At 42.6% G+C, this 18,631-nt stretch overlaps 1 protein-coding gene across 5 annotated transcripts in view; it reads left to right on the forward strand.

The window, feature by feature from the left end:
- TTC7B (tetratricopeptide repeat domain 7B) overlaps positions 1-18,631 on the forward strand; it is a 263,032-nt gene that overhangs the window by 135,358 nt on the left and 109,043 nt on the right. For all 5 annotated transcript variants that reach the window (XM_038770024.1, XM_038769853.1, XM_038769766.1 and 2 more), the window contains 2 exons: positions 11,691-11,763; positions 13,871-14,031. In XM_038770024.1, coding sequence (XP_038625952.1) covers positions 11,691-11,763; positions 13,871-14,031 — 234 coding nt within the window. The remainder of the gene's footprint in view (positions 1-11,690; positions 11,764-13,870; positions 14,032-18,631) is intronic.

An 18,631-nucleotide genomic window follows, 5' to 3' on the forward strand; every position in this document is an offset into this window, starting at 1 on the left:
TTCAAAATGAGTCTGGCTGACTTAAAACAAACTTTTAAGCACCAAAACCCAATTCTGCTTTGCCACCCATAACGACCTCAACAGATCTTGGACCTAAGCAGCTGGGAATGCGAGCTTTTCGGCACAGAATGGGTTCCTCTCCAAGTCCCCCCGCAGGGTATCTGACCAGGCAATGAGCCAGCCCAGCTAAGAAAGCGGCCCACTTGTGGTGCCATCGTCCCTGCCTGCAGCCACTGAACCGCACCCCTGGGGCCTGGGCCCCCTCTGCTTGTGCTGGGCATGAGAGAGGGCACCAGGAGCATGAGGGAAGGGACAAACCGCCTCTGCCAAGAAAGATGTGGGGCGACTGGCGGGCCCCGCTGCCCCAGAACCGGAATGCAGGCCAGACTCAGATGGGTTGTCACCTTGACAAACAGGCCGGGCCAGAAGGGCTCCACACTGACGCCGGCTGCCTTGATGAGGGCATTGATTTTGTCCTCTGTGACGGTGACCTTGTCGTCATGCAGGATGAGGGCGGAGTAGATGCAGACAAGCTCGCCGATGGAGGCCATGCTGCTGTCCGGGCAGAGACGGGGCTTCCTGACGCGATGCTAGTCGCCGGCAGAGCGGCCTTAGCTTCCCAGAGGAAGGACTGAGTACCTTGGCAGGCAGGCAGGCAGGCCAGCAGGCTGTTTTCGTAGGGCTTTTAGTGGAGAGGGTAGTTGGTCTCTTATGCAAAGGGAGAGAATTCTGGGCAGGGAGCATGGGCAAGGGCTCAGTGCTGGCTAAAATGAGAGTGAGGCACAAGAAGTAGGATGGTATTAGAGGAGCAAAGTGTAGAATGGGTTGTAGTGGGTGAGTTGGAAGCTTCTTCATTGTGCTAAAGAGCAATTTGGAGCTAAGATGCATTTGGAGAAAATAGATACTCCAGTTCTTTTAAAGCATTAGGTTTGCAGTGTTACAGAATACCACATTAAGGGGTTCTGAGAGGTTCCAGTGTTGCTTGCATGGACACAAGCTGTTTCTTCAGTTTCCAAGGTGCACAATAACCAAACACACTTGTGCTATTGGATAAACATTCTGTACTTCCTTAACAGTGTTTAAAGAAAACCTGTAGTGAAAAACCACATAGTGGCAGAGATGAAGGTATTAAAAAGTCCAATATTATTTCCACCATTTGCCTACAAAATAGAAAGGAGGAGGCCCTCCATTGATTCCTTTTTTTCCTAGAGATTCAGCCAGTTCTTATGCATGAATAAGCTCTGCTGTGGATTTACACAGCCACTTATGGGGATGGTGGGGCAGGGAGGAAACATTGATTAAATAACACCAATTACCTAAATGAGAAAAAGTATACTCACTGCTTCTAAGGTTCCTCTTCCACACTTTTGAATGTCCCTATCTGATTTGAAAAAGCTCATATTGTTTAAGTGATATTAATAGGTTTTATTTTTTTTAATCAATGGAGTAAAAATTTGCATTGTTTCAGAAATTTAACTCTAAATTTTGGTTGTATGTATTGGAGCAAAAATACCACATATAAAAGAAGTAAAAACTAACCACAGTTGCTAGTTATTCAAGGACATTCATTAATCTTTATAGTGAGGAAAAAGGGAATTTCTCCAGGGGAAAAAAAAATTGATATATTTTAAAATGAACTAAACTTCCAGATACATTCCAAAATAAATATATTTTCTAGTGTTGACAGTAGAAAGATTGATCATGCATCTCACAAACGCGCTAATTAGACTGTATTAATATTGAATAATATATTGTAATTCATTTTGGCAGTGAACATTTTAAGAAATAATGAAAATATATTAAAATTAAGTTTTGGAGTCTTTTTTTGGACTAAATCCTAATTTTAAAATATTCAAGGAGTAGGGGTTGAGTTAAATCAGATGAAGCTCTAAAATCCATTGTCTCTCCTAAACAGGAGCTGAAAATCACATTTACTTTTTCCTTCTGGTGGTGTTAGAGAAGCTTAAAATCTATTCTTCTATTTATTTAACTTTATAAGGATGATTTCCTTTTTAAGACTCGAATTCATATTTAGTTTCATATACTGTGTATTGACATATGTTTATATGTATTTCTCATCAACATTCATACATGAAGCATACAGTAATGTGCTCAATAAATATGCTTGATTATGAATTTATGGCATCTATTAAAATAGTTTATTCTTACATTTTTAATAGCTTAGAAAGCATTCAAGGTTTTTAGTGCCTATCACTGTACTCATGTTCATGGACAATTTTTCCTCTATAGATACACAGAATTAATGCTGCTGTAGAACTGTTTTCCAACTTACTGTCTGTTCATATACATTTCTTATAAATAGTTTCAAATTACTTTTGTTCTCAAAGTTAATTATTTCTATAGAAACCCATGAGGAACTCTAAATCTTTCATAAAGTGCATTAATATTTCTTTCTTAAAACTATGTTTGCCAGGAGACTTGAGTGCTTTTTTATTTATTTATTTTTTTAAAAAAGAGAACCATTATCGTTTCCTTTCTGTTTCTGTTATTCCCAGGAACTTTTCAATCTCATTCCTTACAGCCAACTAACTGGCTTCCTGTTGACTTTTTAACTATGCCATTTCTTAGCCTGGAGAAAGGTGAGAAGAACAAATTGACATCAGAAAACAAATCTGTTTGTTTAGTGAACTCTTATTGATGTCCTTCCACATAGTGTGTGGATAGAATTTCAATTCATAATGATTTGTGGCCTTAAGATCTTTGTTCAGGCACAGCATGTGAGGCCCACACATAAGCTTCTTGGAAAATGATTGTTACCCTGTTTCACTTTTTTTAAAATCTGCATGTTTTCTGGTCTTTTATTATGTTTTGCCACGACTGATTGAAAACAGCCACTGGGGTATTCTGCTTTTGAGTTGAAAGGCATAATTTCATCTTATTGGACACCAAAATGATAATACTATTTCTGCTGGCATTCCTCTTATTCAGTTTACATAGGGTTCAATTTAAAGTGATTTTAGAGTTATTGAATGGTGAGGGGCAGATTTTTCAAACAATAGTGGCCAGAAAAGTAACTCGTTCAAACATAAAATATAATTGGAAACATCTTAGGGCATCATTTAGTCTGACCCCTTGCCTCCAGGCAGGTTAATTTTTTATAAACATTATTGTTATTACTAACGTTTATTAAGTATTTGCAGTGGGAAAAGCACCATTCCAGGTTTTGGGGTAATTACCTGAAAACCAATTAAGGCACAGTTCTGGCCTTCAATCTAAATGGGGATGGCCAGACAAATAGATCAATAAGATTATAATAGTCCAGTTAATAAAAACAAGTTTAAAATTTAGCAATCAAGAAGACAACAGCAAAATGCTATGTAGAAACACTTAGTAATGATGTTTGTACTTAAGTGCTTACTATGTTTCAAGCACTGTCCAAGTGCTGGGGCAGACAAGTTAATCAGGGTGGACACAGTCCTGTCTCATATGGGGTGTACAGTCTTAATCTCCATTTTACAGATGAGGTAACTGAAGCAATGAAAAGTTGTGACCCCCCTTCCCGGTCCGGTCCTGACTGACTCTCCCCCACCCCGGAAAAAAAGGCCCTTGTTATCACCAAGTTACATTAATGACAGCCTCATTGGCACCTACTCAGCCCTTCTGTCGACCCCGGCCCACGTCCTCCCCCGGGCCTGGAATGCCCTCCCTCTGCCCATCCGCCAAGCTAGCTCTCTTCCTCCCTTCAAGGCCCTACTGAGAGCTCATCTCCTCCAGGAGGCCTTCCTAGACTGAGCCCCTTCCTTCCTCTCCCCTTCGACCCCCTCTCCATCCCCCACATCTTACCTCCTTCCCTTCCCCAAAGCACCTGTATATATGTATATATGTTTGTACATATTTATTACTCTATTTATTTATTTTACTTGTACCTATCTATTCTATTTATTTTATTTTGTTAGTATGTTTGGTTTTGTTCTCTGTCTCCCCCTTCTAGACTGTGAGCCCACTGTTGGGTAGGGACTGTCACTATATGTTGCCAACTTGTACATCCCAAGCGCTTAGTACAGTGCTCTGCACACAGTAAGCGCTCAATAAATGTAATTGATTGATTGATTGATTAAGTAACTTGTCCAAGGTCACACAGCAGACAAGTGGGTGGAGCTGGGATTGGAACCCAGGTCCTTCTGACTCCCCAGGCCTGTGCTCTTATCCACTAAGCCATGCTGCTTCCCGACATTTCTTGAATAGGACAGTCCTTGGGTACCTTACCATTACAGACCTATCAATTCTTGGTGAGAAGCTGTCACAGTCACCCCAGCAAGACTAAACCATGCAAGACAATACTAATAATAATGGTGGTATTTATTAAGCACTTACTATGTGCCAATCACTGTTCTAAGTACAGTGCTTCACACTAAGTGCTTCAGAGAAGCAGCATGGCTCAGTGGAAAGAACCCGGGCTTTGGAGTTAGAGGTCATGGGTTCGAAACCCGGCTCTGCCAATTGTCAGCTGTGTGACTTTGGGCAAGTCACTTAACTTCTCTGGGCCTCAGTTACCTCATCTGTAAAATGGGGGTTAAGACTGTGAGCCCCACGTGGGACAACCTAATCACCTTGTAGCCTCCCGAGCGCTTAGAACAGTGCTTTGCACATAGTAAGTGCTTAATAAATGCCATTAGTTTTAGTAGGGTAGATAAAAGGTAATAGGTTGTCCCACATGTGGCTCACAGTCTTAATCCCCATTTTACAGATGAGGGAATTTAGACCCAGAGAAGTGAAGTTACTTGTCCAAGGTCACACTGCAGACATGTGGCAGAGCTGGATTTAGAACCCATGACCTCTGACTCCCAAGCCCAGGCTCTTTCCACTGAGTCACGTTGCTTCTCAATATGGGCCTATTCTTTCCTAAAAGATTACTGAGAATAAGTCTCCAAAATTTCCCCCCCCGCCTATGCCATATCATATTCTACTATTTTATCACCCTGAATGTCATAACATGTTTCATTTTTTCCAACCGAAATGTCTCCCATTTTCTTTGGTGTGGTCTACAATGGGCACAGAAAACAACTGGTCAGCATCCTACTCATAAAAGCCCTTCATATACTTGTGAACTTCTCATTTTTCCTCCTAAACCCCCACCCCTTCTAAATTTTCCATCTCTATCATCTTCCCTGTTCTAGAATTCTGCAGCCTCACTCTTCACATCCCAGAAGCAGGCAACCTTGGGGTTATCATGCTAATTTTTCTTCTACATCGTATCCTGGATCTCCCCCTTCCTCTCAACCTAAACAGCCACCACCTGCAATTCAGGCTTTGTTCACCTCCCAACATGACTACTGTATCAGCCTCTCCCTTCAAGAAATACTCTGTGCTCCTGCTTTGATGTTGGACCAAGCAACATCAACATCTCTGGTAAAATGTCATTTGGCACATGTCTCTCCTCCAAATCCTCTGAATGGCTATCCATTTCCCACCACTCCAAGGAAACACTCATTACCATTGACCTCAAGGCCCTCCACCAGCTTCCCCCATCTTGTATATCATCTTTCTTCCCAGCTCAAAAGGCTTACAGTCTAATAGGACAAAAATTATTTACAGGCAGTGGAAGCTGAAGAAAGAACACCAATATAACTATATCTCTTGGGAGCAGAAGAAGTTACTATAAATAACATAAAAGGAGATATGCAAAAGCACTTGTGATAGGGTTTTAAACATAAGTGCCAAGGGTGGTTGTTCCCCTGACATGACTTGGGAAGGAGTTGAGTGCCAGAATCAGAGCAAGCACATCAAACTTGTGTCCACATAGGGCACACTTGCAGCAGGGAATAGGAAGGGGACAGGGCCATCCAGCCATGCCCAAGCACCCCCACCCCCATTCCACTTCTGTTTCCTTTCTCTGAGCTGAAGGAGCTGTAGCTTCTACTACCAGGAAACTGTTCTTCTGGATTCTGGGGTTCAGGGTGAATCACTGTGCCTGCATTCTTCCTGACCGGAAATTCTAGGGAGCAGTTTCCTTAGTAGGAATGGCAACAGCATCCCTTTGCTAAGTGTAAGGACAAATCATCTGGGCTGCTGACTAGGAGAAGAGGGATACTCAGCTTTGCTCAGTCCTGCTACTGCAGCACTGTCCTCCACAGCCAAATTTATATGCGTGTGTGTGTGTGTGTGTGTGTGTGAGAGAGAGAGAGAGAGAGAGAGAGAGAGAGAGAGAGATTTAGGAAAGGTATCATCATGAATTTTTCTTTTCAGTCATTGGTCTGCTGTGCTCCAGTAGTGGCTGTGAACAGCTAAGAGCTGGGAAATTAGGAAAGGGGACCCCCAAGGCAGCGTTTTTCCATGGTATGAAATTGGGGCATGCCTGGTCCTGGAATACCGCATGTAGTTCTGGACAGGACTAAAAGAACAAAAGAAGGTGGAGAGAAGGGCAACCAAGGGAATTGTGGGGACGGTTGGAAAAGTTTCCATACGAGGATAGACTGAAAAAATTAGGACTCTATAATCTGGAAAGAGTGAGTGTTGTGCTTTTGGGAAATGGTAGGGTGAACCCTGATAATGGAAAGGATTTGTTTTTTCCTGAGGTGATAAAGGTCACCTCACACCTACAATAATAATATTAAGGATGATGGTATTTAATAAGTGCTGACTGTGTAGCTGGAGTAGATGCAAGATCATTCAATCAAAACAATCCCTGTTGCACACAGGGCTCATTATCCAAGAGTGAGGGAGGACAAGTACTTTATCACCACTATTCTTTTTAAGGGTGTTTAAATGTTTACTATGTGCCAGGCACTGGAATATATACAAGACAGTCAGGTTGGACACTGCCCCTGTCCCATAGGAGGCTCACAGTCTTAATCCCCATTTTATAGATGAGGTAACTGATCCACAGAGAAGTTAAAGGACCTGTCCAAGGTCACAAAACAGAAAACTGGTGGAGCTTGAATTAGAACCATGGGTTAGAACCATTAGAACTGTGGCCATTACTTCTAATACCGACTTCACTACATGTCTGCTGTGTGATCTTGGGCAAGTCTCTTTACTTCTGTAGGCCTCAGTTACCTTATCTGCAAAATGGGGATTGAGACTGTGAGCCCCACGTGGGTCAGGGACTGTGTCTAACCCAATTTGCTTGTATCTACCCCAGCACTTAGTACAGTGCCTGGCACTTAGCCCTTAACAAATACCATTATTATTATCATGATCATTAATTAATAATTATATTAATAATTAATAATAACCCAGTTCCTTTGCCTCCCAGGCTAATGCACTTTCCATTAGGCCACTCCTGCTGCCACTTTTACAGTTGAGGAAACCGAGGGATTTGCCCAAGTTCACACAGCAGGCAAGTGACAGATTCGAAACTAGAATCCAGGTTTCCTGACTCCCTTGCCCAGGCTTTTTCCCTTAGACCACATTGCCTTCCCTCCCTTCTCATCATAGGGCTTATTGGATTCATTTTGTTATATTATTCAGGCCTTGGTATGGTTCCTACTCTGTCCAAAATATGGCTGAATAATGGGTCATAGAAATACCCTGGGTAGTGGGCAAGGACCCCAATCAGAGGCTTCTGGTAACTGGTCTGACAAGTGGTTGCTCCTGTAAGGTGGAGTAAACATGTGTCCTCCCAAGCCCTTTTCCTCGCCTCTGTTGGAATCAGTGGGGATCCCCAGCACTATGGAAGGGCACCTCTCATCTGGCTGAGTAGGCAGGAAACATCAGAATCAATTTCTGTATTGACCTTTGGGTATATGAGCCAATGAAATTTAAAACTTTCTTGGTAACATGTTACAAATGGAATTCCTAAGGATTTGGTGTCGTAGAAAGGCCAGAAATTTAGTTACCCATGAAAAATTACACTGATCTGCCATTCCTGTTGAAAGCACACAGCTAGTAAAAGCAGTGAAATCAGCATTCTCTCCTCTTCACCCTTGCAAATAATTACTGGCCATGGGCAAGTGACCATTTCCAAGGTTGTATTAAGCTTGCACATTTTAAAAGAGTGTTTTGTCTTGTGCTCATTAGACTTTTCAAATAAACTGATCTTCTTTCGATTGCCTGAATATGTGTGTGTGTGTGTGTGTGTGTGTGTGTGTCTGTCTGTCTGTCTGTCTGTCTTTTTTTAATCTTATGGGCTAACTACTGATATACTGAAAGCGCTTCATTTATCATTGAGGACTTAACTCTTGGGATTGTTATGCACTACTAACACAAGTTTTCCACAGAGTATTCACAGGAAAAAAAGCACAATGTACTTTTTATGGTTTTCTTTGGCATTCTTGTTATTTTCTATTTTTTCCAGGCTGATGGCAGCAGTTTAATACATTTGCCAAGTTAGAAAAAAAAAAATTAAATGCATTTGGAATGTGGTATTTGTTCCTTTGGAGGAGATGAACTCAGCAGTTAGCATTAGATTATTAACCCAGTTGAAGATTATTTAAATGCCACCAAAGTGTTCTCTGAAGATACAAACCTTCTAAACACTTTTTGGGGGATAGTTCTTTTACATGAGCTGGAATCCTCTAGTAATTCAAAATCGGAAACTTTGGAAATTGGTTCTCATTACAGTGGTGAAAACTTTTGTGGTTTTAGGAGACCATTGAGGCATTGGCTCTGAAAGAAGATACGTTAGGGAAAGAATAATTTCAAGTTTCATAGTACTGTGTTAGATTCTCTTTTCCACAGGGGGTGGGTCATAAACCACAACACTCCAGTCTGTAGCTTTTTACAAACAATGAAGAAGAAAAATGTTCTGATGTGCGAAGAAGTGGGAAGCTGGGAGAAATAGAAGACTGAAAGAGCACGATGCACAGGCATTGCAGGGAGATTAGATATTCCCAGATGACATGGCAAAATAGTGAAAAGAATGGAAACCTTTTGGATTCAAAGCAAACAATAGAAGTTCAAGACTCAGTAGATTCTTAAAATCCTGGATGAGATTACTAATGAAAAGACTTATTCAGCAGGAGTCTTTGGGAATATTATATTCACCATTAAATGGTGAAGCAGCGTGGCCAAGTGGATAGAGCATGGGCCTGGGAATCAGAAGATCATGGATTCTAATCCCGGGCCTGCCACTTGTCTGCTGTGTGACCTTGGGCAAGTCACTTAATTTCTCTATGCCTCAGTTCTCTCATCTGTAAAGTGGGGATTAAGATTGTGAGCCCTATGTGAGACAGGGATTGTATCCAACCCAATTATCTTGACTCTACCCCAGTGCTCAGAGCAGTGCCTGGCAAATAGTAAGCACTTAACAAATATCATAATTATTATTATTAAATTAGATTGCTCATGCCCTGAAACTAGAGAACCTGCATACCCACACTTTACCTGACCTGCAGCATAATTTTGAGGTCAGTTCAGAAAATTAGTGTCCAGGTGCAGGTAAGCTTGGCTCATGCTGCATTGAATTAAAGGGAAGTAGCCTAGGGCAACTGAGTCCTGGGAAAGCAGCATGGCATAGTGGATAGAGCATAATCAGAAGATCATGGGTTCTGATCCTGGCTCTGCCACTTGCCTGCTCTGTGGCCTTGGGCAAGTCACTTCTCTGTGCCTCAGTTTCCCTCATCTGTAAAATGGGGTTTAAGACTGTGAGCGCACGTGGGACAGGGACTGTGTCCAATTCGATTTGCTTGTATCCACCCCAGCACTTAATACAGTGCCTGGCACATAGTAAGTGCTTAATAAATATCCCAATTATTATCGTTAGTACAGGCCTGGGAGCCAGGGGATCTGGCTTCTAATCTTGCTTCTACTTACCTCAGTTTCCTCATCTATAAAATGGGGTTGAAATACCCATTATCCCTCAACTTTAGAGTGGGAGCCACATGTGGGATGGGGACCATGTCTCATTTGATTGTGTTCAATCCACAGCAACGTTTTATACAGTGTTTGGGACAGAGTAAATGTTGAACAAATATTGCTGCCCTCAGGATGGCTCTGGTATTGGCCAGGATTGTGCCATTCCACCCCCACCTCCTTTTTTCCCTTCTCCCTCCTTCTCCTGACCCCTCGCCACTTCAAACCAGGAGCATGCACCAATCTACCCAGAGGGGAGAATGTCAGGCAGTTAATGCATCTGCTTATGCATGTCCAGCCACCCTGCAGTCAAAACCCATGGTTTATCCAGCCCAGCATGTGGGCATCTGGGGGTATCCATTGCAAAGTCAATGGCCAGGCTAGAAACATTCACATTTTAATGTTAGTTTCAGGCAGGAACAAGTGAGTGGCTTGCCAGCACAAGGAACGTAAAGTACTTGATATATTGTGCCCATTCAGGTCTCTACCACAAAAGTAATACATGGCTAAAAAAACACTCAACTTTTACCCACAGTCCATTAGAAGAGCATAAGGAATTTCCTAAATTGGTAAGAGAAGTGTATTTAATGATTTTATAAAAGGTTGGAAAAAATCTCTAGTGTATCTACATAGTATTCTGTCCATCTTGATATCTAATGATATGTAATGATAGGCACAGTTAGTGTCTTAAAGCCATCTACTGCTTGATCATAACAAAATTAATTATGACTTGAATTTTTTAAAATTCTGAATCCTTCTTGAACCACGGCATGTCAGTATAACAGATTAATGGTTTACTTGTGGTTTAGGTCCTGACATTTTTAATTTGTATGCATTGCAGTGACTTATCATTTTCTCCTTTCAAGCAGACTGCTAAACATGGCATTATGTCTCCATGTAGTGAAGCGTTGAGTGAATAGTAATTGTCTCCTCGTAAAGCAGGAAATTCATGTTTGCAAACAGTTAAACTCCTAAGAACTTCATTTTTCTCTTCCAGAGTCCATAGAAGCCTCAGGTTAGACTTTACTACCAGGTCCCCAAAATATAAAAGTTAAGTAGCCAGCTTGACTTTAGCTCAGTGAAAGTTCCAAAAGTCTGTTTGAGGGAGTTGGCTACTTTTCCCACTCTTATTTGTCAAGTAGAAAACCATTTTTAAAAAATGGGGGAAAAGCCAAGCTTTTGTTTTTCATATGATATCAGTTGAATTTGAGTAATTTTGACAAAAGTTGAAAGCAAGCCATTGGATTGTTACCGTCCATGCAGAGCAGTTATGGACTATAACTGGTCCCAGATACCACATCCCAGTTAAACCTGTGTGCCTTTATGAATTTGCCCAAGGGTTGAAAATCAAATAGCACTCTTAAGATTCATGCCTTTCACTTTTGGGGCTTTAAACCTGAGGATTTAGACCTTAATTAACATTATCAAAAGTAATTTGCTATTACAGCTATCATTAATGTTATTTATTGCATCATCTATGCACTTGGATCTGTACCCTTTAAGCACTTATCACCTGAGCCTCACAGCATATTGTGTACATATCTGTAATTTATTTATTTCTGTTAATGTATATCTCCCACTCTAGACTGTAAGCTCATTGTAGGCAGGGAGTGTTTCTACCTACTCTGTTTTATTGTACTCTACCCAGTGGTTAGTGCAGTGCTCTGCACACAGTAAGTGCTCAAAGAAATCACTGAATGATTGATTGATATATAGTCTTGGTTTAAAGGGGAATGCACCTTTTTGAAAATGGAAAAATTAATGCAGGGTCTGTTTTATTGGTCTGTTAATGAAAGGGTTAATATTTTAGCCTTCACCTGTAGGTGAAAGAGAAAGTCTGAGTCCTAGAGAGGAAGAAATGCAGATTCGAACTTGTAACTGATAGGTGTGAATACCATTTATTCGTGTTAATTGCTAAACATATTTACTTTTTTCAGAGCCCACAGTTTGTCTCCTACAGATCACCTGGCAGCATTTTACCTGGCTCTGCAGCTTGCCATTTCCAGACAGGTCAGTCGACTTCACTTTACTCCAGGGGCTAATGCATCCTGAATTGAGGTTTTTTTAGCCTCTCAGTTTGTTGTGATAGCATGTCATCTGGAGAACTATGAATTGAGGCCCTAAACATTTCTAAGACGGGGAGCACTTCCTTCCCAGTTCGGAGTCATGACCCCTTAATCTTTAAGGACTCCTTAATGCTCTCCTTGGAATTACAGCATCCTGCTTTCAGAAACAAAATACCTGTCTTGTAGTTCAATACCAACGTAGTGTCCACAAGGGGGCGCTGTGCTCCTAAACTGACAGGGATTGATGACTGTTAGCTGCCTTCCCTTGATATCAGTGGTGCTTGTGAGAGCCTGATGCTACATGACACTACATATTGTGTCACCCGCAGTCACCCTCAGAAGTGGGTATCCCCAAAAGCCCTGGACCTATTGTAGCAACCTGTTCACAGCTCCATTTCCCAACACTCTTTTTTGCCCCTCTGGATGCAATAGGCATGTAGACCTACTGGATGGATGATGTGGCTCCCTTTATCCAGGACTGTGAGGTCAAGCAGAAAAGCGAGGGGCCGCTCCTATGAATTGCTCTGGGATCACTTCTGCGGCAACGGTTCATTCCCTGGAGCCATGTTAGGGAACAGGAGGTGGTAGACAGTTTGTGGCCTGGTGCCTGATCATCCTGATGACTATTACCTAGAAGCCTTTGAGTTTGCCTCTGGATAGTTTCCCTGCCAGCTAGGACATTTAAAGCTTGTCATCTCCCTTTGTTAATTCAGGACCAATTATAGCAAGGCGTTTATCATTTGATATGTAAGATGAATGCACTGTCAGTGAGCAATAGCACTGTTTAGAACAGAGAAAAACAGTGGCAGGCTATGAAGAACCGAGCGCGGTGTGCCGTTAAAGGCAAGGGAATATTCCAGAAGACATGAGGCTGGGAGGTGGTGACCCACCTTAAACCTGGACTAGGATGAGAAAAAGGGAATCAGCTTTGGGGTATTGTTAATGATGTTTCAGCCACACTATCACCAATAGCAGTAGAGGTGCGGGTCTGATTCCCTGTAGTTGTAAATCCCTGTTGGAATTCTGAGTATCCTTGTGTCAGTGATGTATACACACCTTTCATTCATGGCTGGTTTAATTTGAAAAATGTTACCAAAATGAGAGGTGAGGTCAGGGGAGGGAAGGTGCCATGCCCCTAGGGTGGAATTACTAAGTACCTCTTATTCACTTGTTCTTTTTAAATGCAATGAGGTTGTCTTGTGCTCGATGTGAATTTGAATTTGTCTGCTCTGTGTCATTGTAATTGTCACTTTCTTCCTGTGTTGGGTTATGTTTAAAGTATTTTGGAGAAGAGCTGCTTGTGTATTATAGATAACTACTCTTTATTTTATGTGGTCACATAGGACAAAAGAGTCTGTTCTATTTGAAAATAGGAAGATTGATCAGTATTTAATAGCATTTATTTTAGTACTGCTTTTTATGAATTTTAAAGGCATTACTTCAAAAAGCTGATTGATTTCAGCAATTAAAACTTTTTTTAATGAATTTATTTTTAAAATCTACACTTATTTTCATGTAAATCAGTTCAGGGTACAACGTTTTGGACATCATCAGAAAGAGAATGGATGCAGGGAAAGTAAGTGCTTATCCAGTAACAAATTCTCAGGATCCATATTTATAGGTATTACTAAACTTTCAATCCATTATCGTGGTGCAGTAAATTCTAATTCAAAAAGCCCAAATCCAAAAATAATGTCTTTGACTTTTAAAGCCATTGTCAATCATATTTATTGATATTTTTGCTATGTGCCGAGCACTGTACTAATTTCTTGGGAGAGTACATTAAAACAGAATTAGAAGATATGCTCCCTGCCTATAATGAGCTTACAGTCTAGAGGGAAAGACAGAAGTTAATATGAATAAATAAGTAATTTGTAATATATAATTTAAAGATATGTATACATGTGCTGTGGGGTTGTGGGTGGGATGAATATCAAGTGTCCAAAGGTCACATTATAATACATTCTCAGACCCTGGTGTCTCAGGTGAGTGTTGATTAAAATGTTAACACAAAACCCATAATCTTTGTTCCCTTTTAAAAAAAAAAACAGATACCAGAAGCTCTGGGTTATGTTCGCCAGGCTCTTCAGCTTCAAGGAGACGATGCCAACTCATTGCATCTTCTTGCACTCCTTCTGTCAGCCCAAAAACATTACCATGATGCTTTGAACATCATTGATATGGCCTTGAGTGAATATCCAGAAAATTTTATGTAAGTATCTTGTGTAGTTTGTTTTCCTTTCATTGTCTTTGACTTCTACCATCTCTAGTTTAGAGCTTTTCTAATTTGGGAGGCTTATATTCAAATTGAATTATTTGAGGGGGTTTAATATTCAAGTCTTATCATCACTCCTGAATGGCCACATCAGGATCCTCACCCACGGTTTTGCAACTGAATGTGGGTTCAGTTACTAAAGCATTCTAACTGTATTAAATAAGGATTGGCACATGTACAAGCTTAATCTAATAGAGGGGTAGTTTGGATTGAATGAAAATTTTGTTTGATTTGTATTTTACTTTCTCTGTCCTTTGTAATACTGACCACATCTTCCCCAGCTGAAGTAGTGTGACCTAGTTGGATAGAGCATGGGCCTGAGATTCAGAAGGACCTGGGTTCTAATCCCGGCTCTAACACTCGTCTGCTGTGTGGCCTTGAGCAAGTCACTTGACTTCTCTGAGCCTCAGTTACCTCATCTGTAAATTGGGAGTTAAAACTGTGAGCCCCATGTGGGATGGCGTCTGTGTCCAACCTGATTAGTTTGTATCGATCCCGGTGCTTAGAATAGTGCTTGACACATAAAATGGGGATTAAGATTTTGAGCCCCATGTGGGACAACCCGATCACCTTGTATCCTCCCCAGTGCTTAGAACAGTACTTTGCACATAGTAAGCGCTTAACAAATACCAAAATTATTATTAAATTATTATTACACAAATATTATTATTATTATTATTATTATTACAAAATGTGATGCCAGCTGTAATTGTGTCTATAGTTGGGATGGAGAGGCCTGGTCCTACTCACTCTGGATGCTGTCACCCAACCATGACGACAGGGATGCTTACATACTTTTGACAGTGAAATCTGGTTTGGAGTGGTTGCTCCAGTGGTTCAGCTTCATCTGTGAAAACCTAGCCATTGAGTAACCCTGAATTCGTCGAAGCAGGTGGCACAACCTCTGGGAACATAAATTTGATTCTCTCTGAAATGGGGATGCTTTAGCCTCTTGGATGAATGAGTTCATATTTGGCAAGTGTTTGGAGAGGCACTAAATCAGCCTGAATTCTAATCCCTGGGAGAGTGAACAAATGCCTAACGATCCATTTTTCTCTTTGAAAGGGCCTCCCCAGGTGCAAGTTAGGTTCTTTCTCATGTGCCTTTTATCCTTCAGGCCACCAGGGTGCCATTTCTTAGCTGTATTCATAACGAAGTGTGAATTTGCTTCTTCTCCCTCAAATGCCTGTGTTATGCCCAAGAAATCAACCACATACTGGAAAGCTCTAATGATCAGGTTTTAATGTCCTTGTCAGATGGAGACGGGAGCAAAGCTTTGCCTACCTCTCTGCAGATATGGTGTAGCTTAGAGGTTTACAAGTGGGTCATCTTTGATTTTCTTTTCTCTTTATCTAATTTTCTTTTTCATCCAAAGAGTTTCTGCAGCTCTGCTTAGAATAGTTTCCTACATATACATTACAAGCAACTCTGCTGCCTAAACAAAAAAGTTTATCTTCTCCCCAACAAAGAAAATACTAGTTAATAAGGGAAACGTAGAGGTTTATTTATTTATTTTTATGTTATTCAAGTCCTAACTATGCTCCAGGCACTCTGCTAAGTGTTGGGATAGGTGCAAGCTACAGTCCATGTCCCACATGAGCTCATCCCCCTCTCTGGTCATAATCTTCTCACCTGCCTCCTCACTCACACTCCTTTCCCTTGTAAATCCATATTACTCCCTCACAGAGATCTCCGCTCTCTTGACCCCATCCATCTTTCTGAGCGCTTCTCACCCCACCTCGCCTCCCTCTCCTCTCTACCCAATCTTGATGATCAGATTGCTGCTCTCAACTCTACCCTTTCTACTCTACTAGACTCACTCGCTCCCCTTTCCCTTTGCCACTCTTGTACCACTAACCCACAGCCTTGGATCACTGCCACTGTCCGCCTCCTTCGCTCGCATGCTTGAGCTGCCGAACGCTGCTGGCAAAAGTCCAAACACCATGCCAACCTCGTTCACTTCAAGTTTATCCTTTCCTGCCTTAACTCAGCCCTCCCCTCTGCCAAATAAAATTATTTCTCCTCCCTTATTGACACCCATTCCCATCATCCCCGTCAGCTCTTCCATACATTCAGCTCCCTTCTCAGGCCCCCGGTTCCTCCCCCTCCTCCTTCCCTCACCTCCAACGATCTGGCCTCCTACTTCATTAATAAAATTAAATCCATCAGGTCTGACCTCCCCAAAGTCACTCCCCACCTTTCTCTAACCCCCTGACTCTCAACACGCTCTGCTACTCTCCCATCCTTCCCAGCAGTATCCTCAGAGGAGCTCTCCTCCCTCCTTTCAAGTGCTACTCCAGCCACCTGTGCTTCTGACCCCATTCCCTCTCATCTCATGAAATCTCTCGCTCCATCCCTTCTCCCCTCCTTAACATCCATCTTCAGCTGCTCACTCTCCACTGGTTCCTTCCCTTCTGCCTTCAAACATGCCCATGTCTCTCCCATCCTAAAAAAACCCTCTCTTGACCCCACCTCACCTTCTAGTTGTCACCCCATCTCCCTCCTACCATTCCTTTCCAAACTCCTTGAACGAGCTGTCTACACGCGCTGCCTCGAATTCCTCAACACCAACTCTCTCCTCGACCCCCTCCAGTCTGGCTTCCATCCCCTACATTCCATGGAAACTGCCCTCTCAAAGGTCACCAATGACCTCCTGCTTGCCAAATCCAACGGCTCATACTCTGTCCTAATCCTCCTCGACCTCTCAGCTGCCTTCGACACTGTGGACCACCCCCTTCTCCTCAACACGCTATCCAATCTTGGCTTCACAGACTCCATCGTCTCCTGGTTCTCCTCTTATCTCTCCGATCATTCATTCTCAGTCTCTTTTGCAGGCTCCTCCTCCTCCTCCTCCTCCCATCCCCTTACTGTGAGGGTTCCTCAAGGTTCAGTTCTTGGTCCCCTTCTGTTCTCGATCTACACTCACTCCCTTGGTGACCTCATTCGCTCCCACGGCTTCAACTATCATCTCTACGCTGATGACACCCAAATCTACGTCACTGCCCCTGCTCCCTCCCCCTCCCTCCAGGCTCGCATCTCCTCCTGCCTTCAGGACATCTCCATCTGGATGTCTGCCCGCCACCTAAAACTCAACATGTCCAAGACTGAACTCCTTGTCTTCCCTCCCATACCCTGCTCTCTCCCTGACTATCCCATCACCGTTGACGGCACTACCATCCTTCCTGTCTCACAAGCCCGCAACCGTGGTGTCATCCTTGACTCCGCTCTCTCGTTCATCCCCCCCATCCAAGCCATCACCAAATCCTGCCGGTCTCAGCTCTGCAACATTGCCAAGATCCCCCCTTTCCTCTCCATCCAAACCACTACCCTGCTTGTTCAAGCTCTCATCCTATCCCATCTGGACTACTGTATCAGCTTCCTCTCCGATCTCCCATCCTCTTGTCTCTCCCCACTTCAATCCATACTTCACACCACTGCCCGGATTGTCTTTGTCCAGAAATGCTCTGGGCATGTTACTCCCCTCCTCAAAAATCTCCAGTGGCTACCAATCAACCTACGCATCAGGCAGAAACTCCTCACCCTCGGCTTCAAGGCTGTCCATCACTTCACCCCCTCCTACCTCACCTCCCTTCTCTCCTTCTACAGCCCAGCCCGCACCCTCCACTCCTCTGCTGCTAATCTCCTCACCATGCCTCATTCTCGCCTGTCCCACCGTCGACCCCCAGCCCATGTCATCCCCCTGGTCTGGAATGCCCTCCCTCCATACATCCGCCAAGCTAGCTCTCTTCCTCCCTTCAAGGTCCTACTGAGAGCTCACCTCCTCCAGGAGTCCTTCCCAGACTGAGCCCCCTCCTTCCTCTCCTCCTCCTCCCCCTCTCCATCCCCCCGCCTTACCTCCTTCCCTTCCCCACAGCACCTGTATATATGTATATATGTTTGTACGTATTTATTACTCTATTTTACTTGTACATATTCTATTTATTTTATTTTGTTAATATGTTTGGTTTTGTTCTCTGTCTCCCCCTTCTAGACTGTGAGCCCACTGTTGGGTAGGGACCGTCTCTATGTTGCCAACTTGTACTTCCCAAACGCTTAGTACAGTGCTCTGCACACAGTAAGTGCTCAATAAATATGATTAAAAAAATAAATATGATTGAATGAATGAATGAATCCCCATGTTACAGGTGAGGTAACTGAGGAAGAGAGAAGTAAAGTGATTTTCCCACACAGTAGACAAGTGGCAGAGCCAGAATTAGAACCCAGGTCTTTTTGATGCCCAGGTCTATGCTCTTTCCACTAGCCATACTGCTTCTCTAGTAAGACTTATTGTGGGTTCAGATAATTTTGCCGTGCGATATAAGGTTATTTTTACTGTCTTCACATTTCTCAGTTGGCCTTCACTCACTAAGTGTATTTCTAGATTTTGTCCAAGACCACTGGGGCTGTGAAAACTTTAAATACCTTTTTATTATGTTTCATCCTTTGCCCATCAATAAATTACCGCATTGAGGAGCAGAGTTCTGTTTCTCTCTCAAATATTTATGAAGCTGCCTTTTCTCCTCCAGTTCTATTTTTT

Source organism: Tachyglossus aculeatus, chromosome 1 (genome assembly GCF_015852505.1).
Source record: "Tachyglossus aculeatus isolate mTacAcu1 chromosome 1, mTacAcu1.pri, whole genome shotgun sequence".
Taxonomy (NCBI): Eukaryota; Metazoa; Chordata; class Mammalia; order Monotremata; family Tachyglossidae; genus Tachyglossus; species Tachyglossus aculeatus.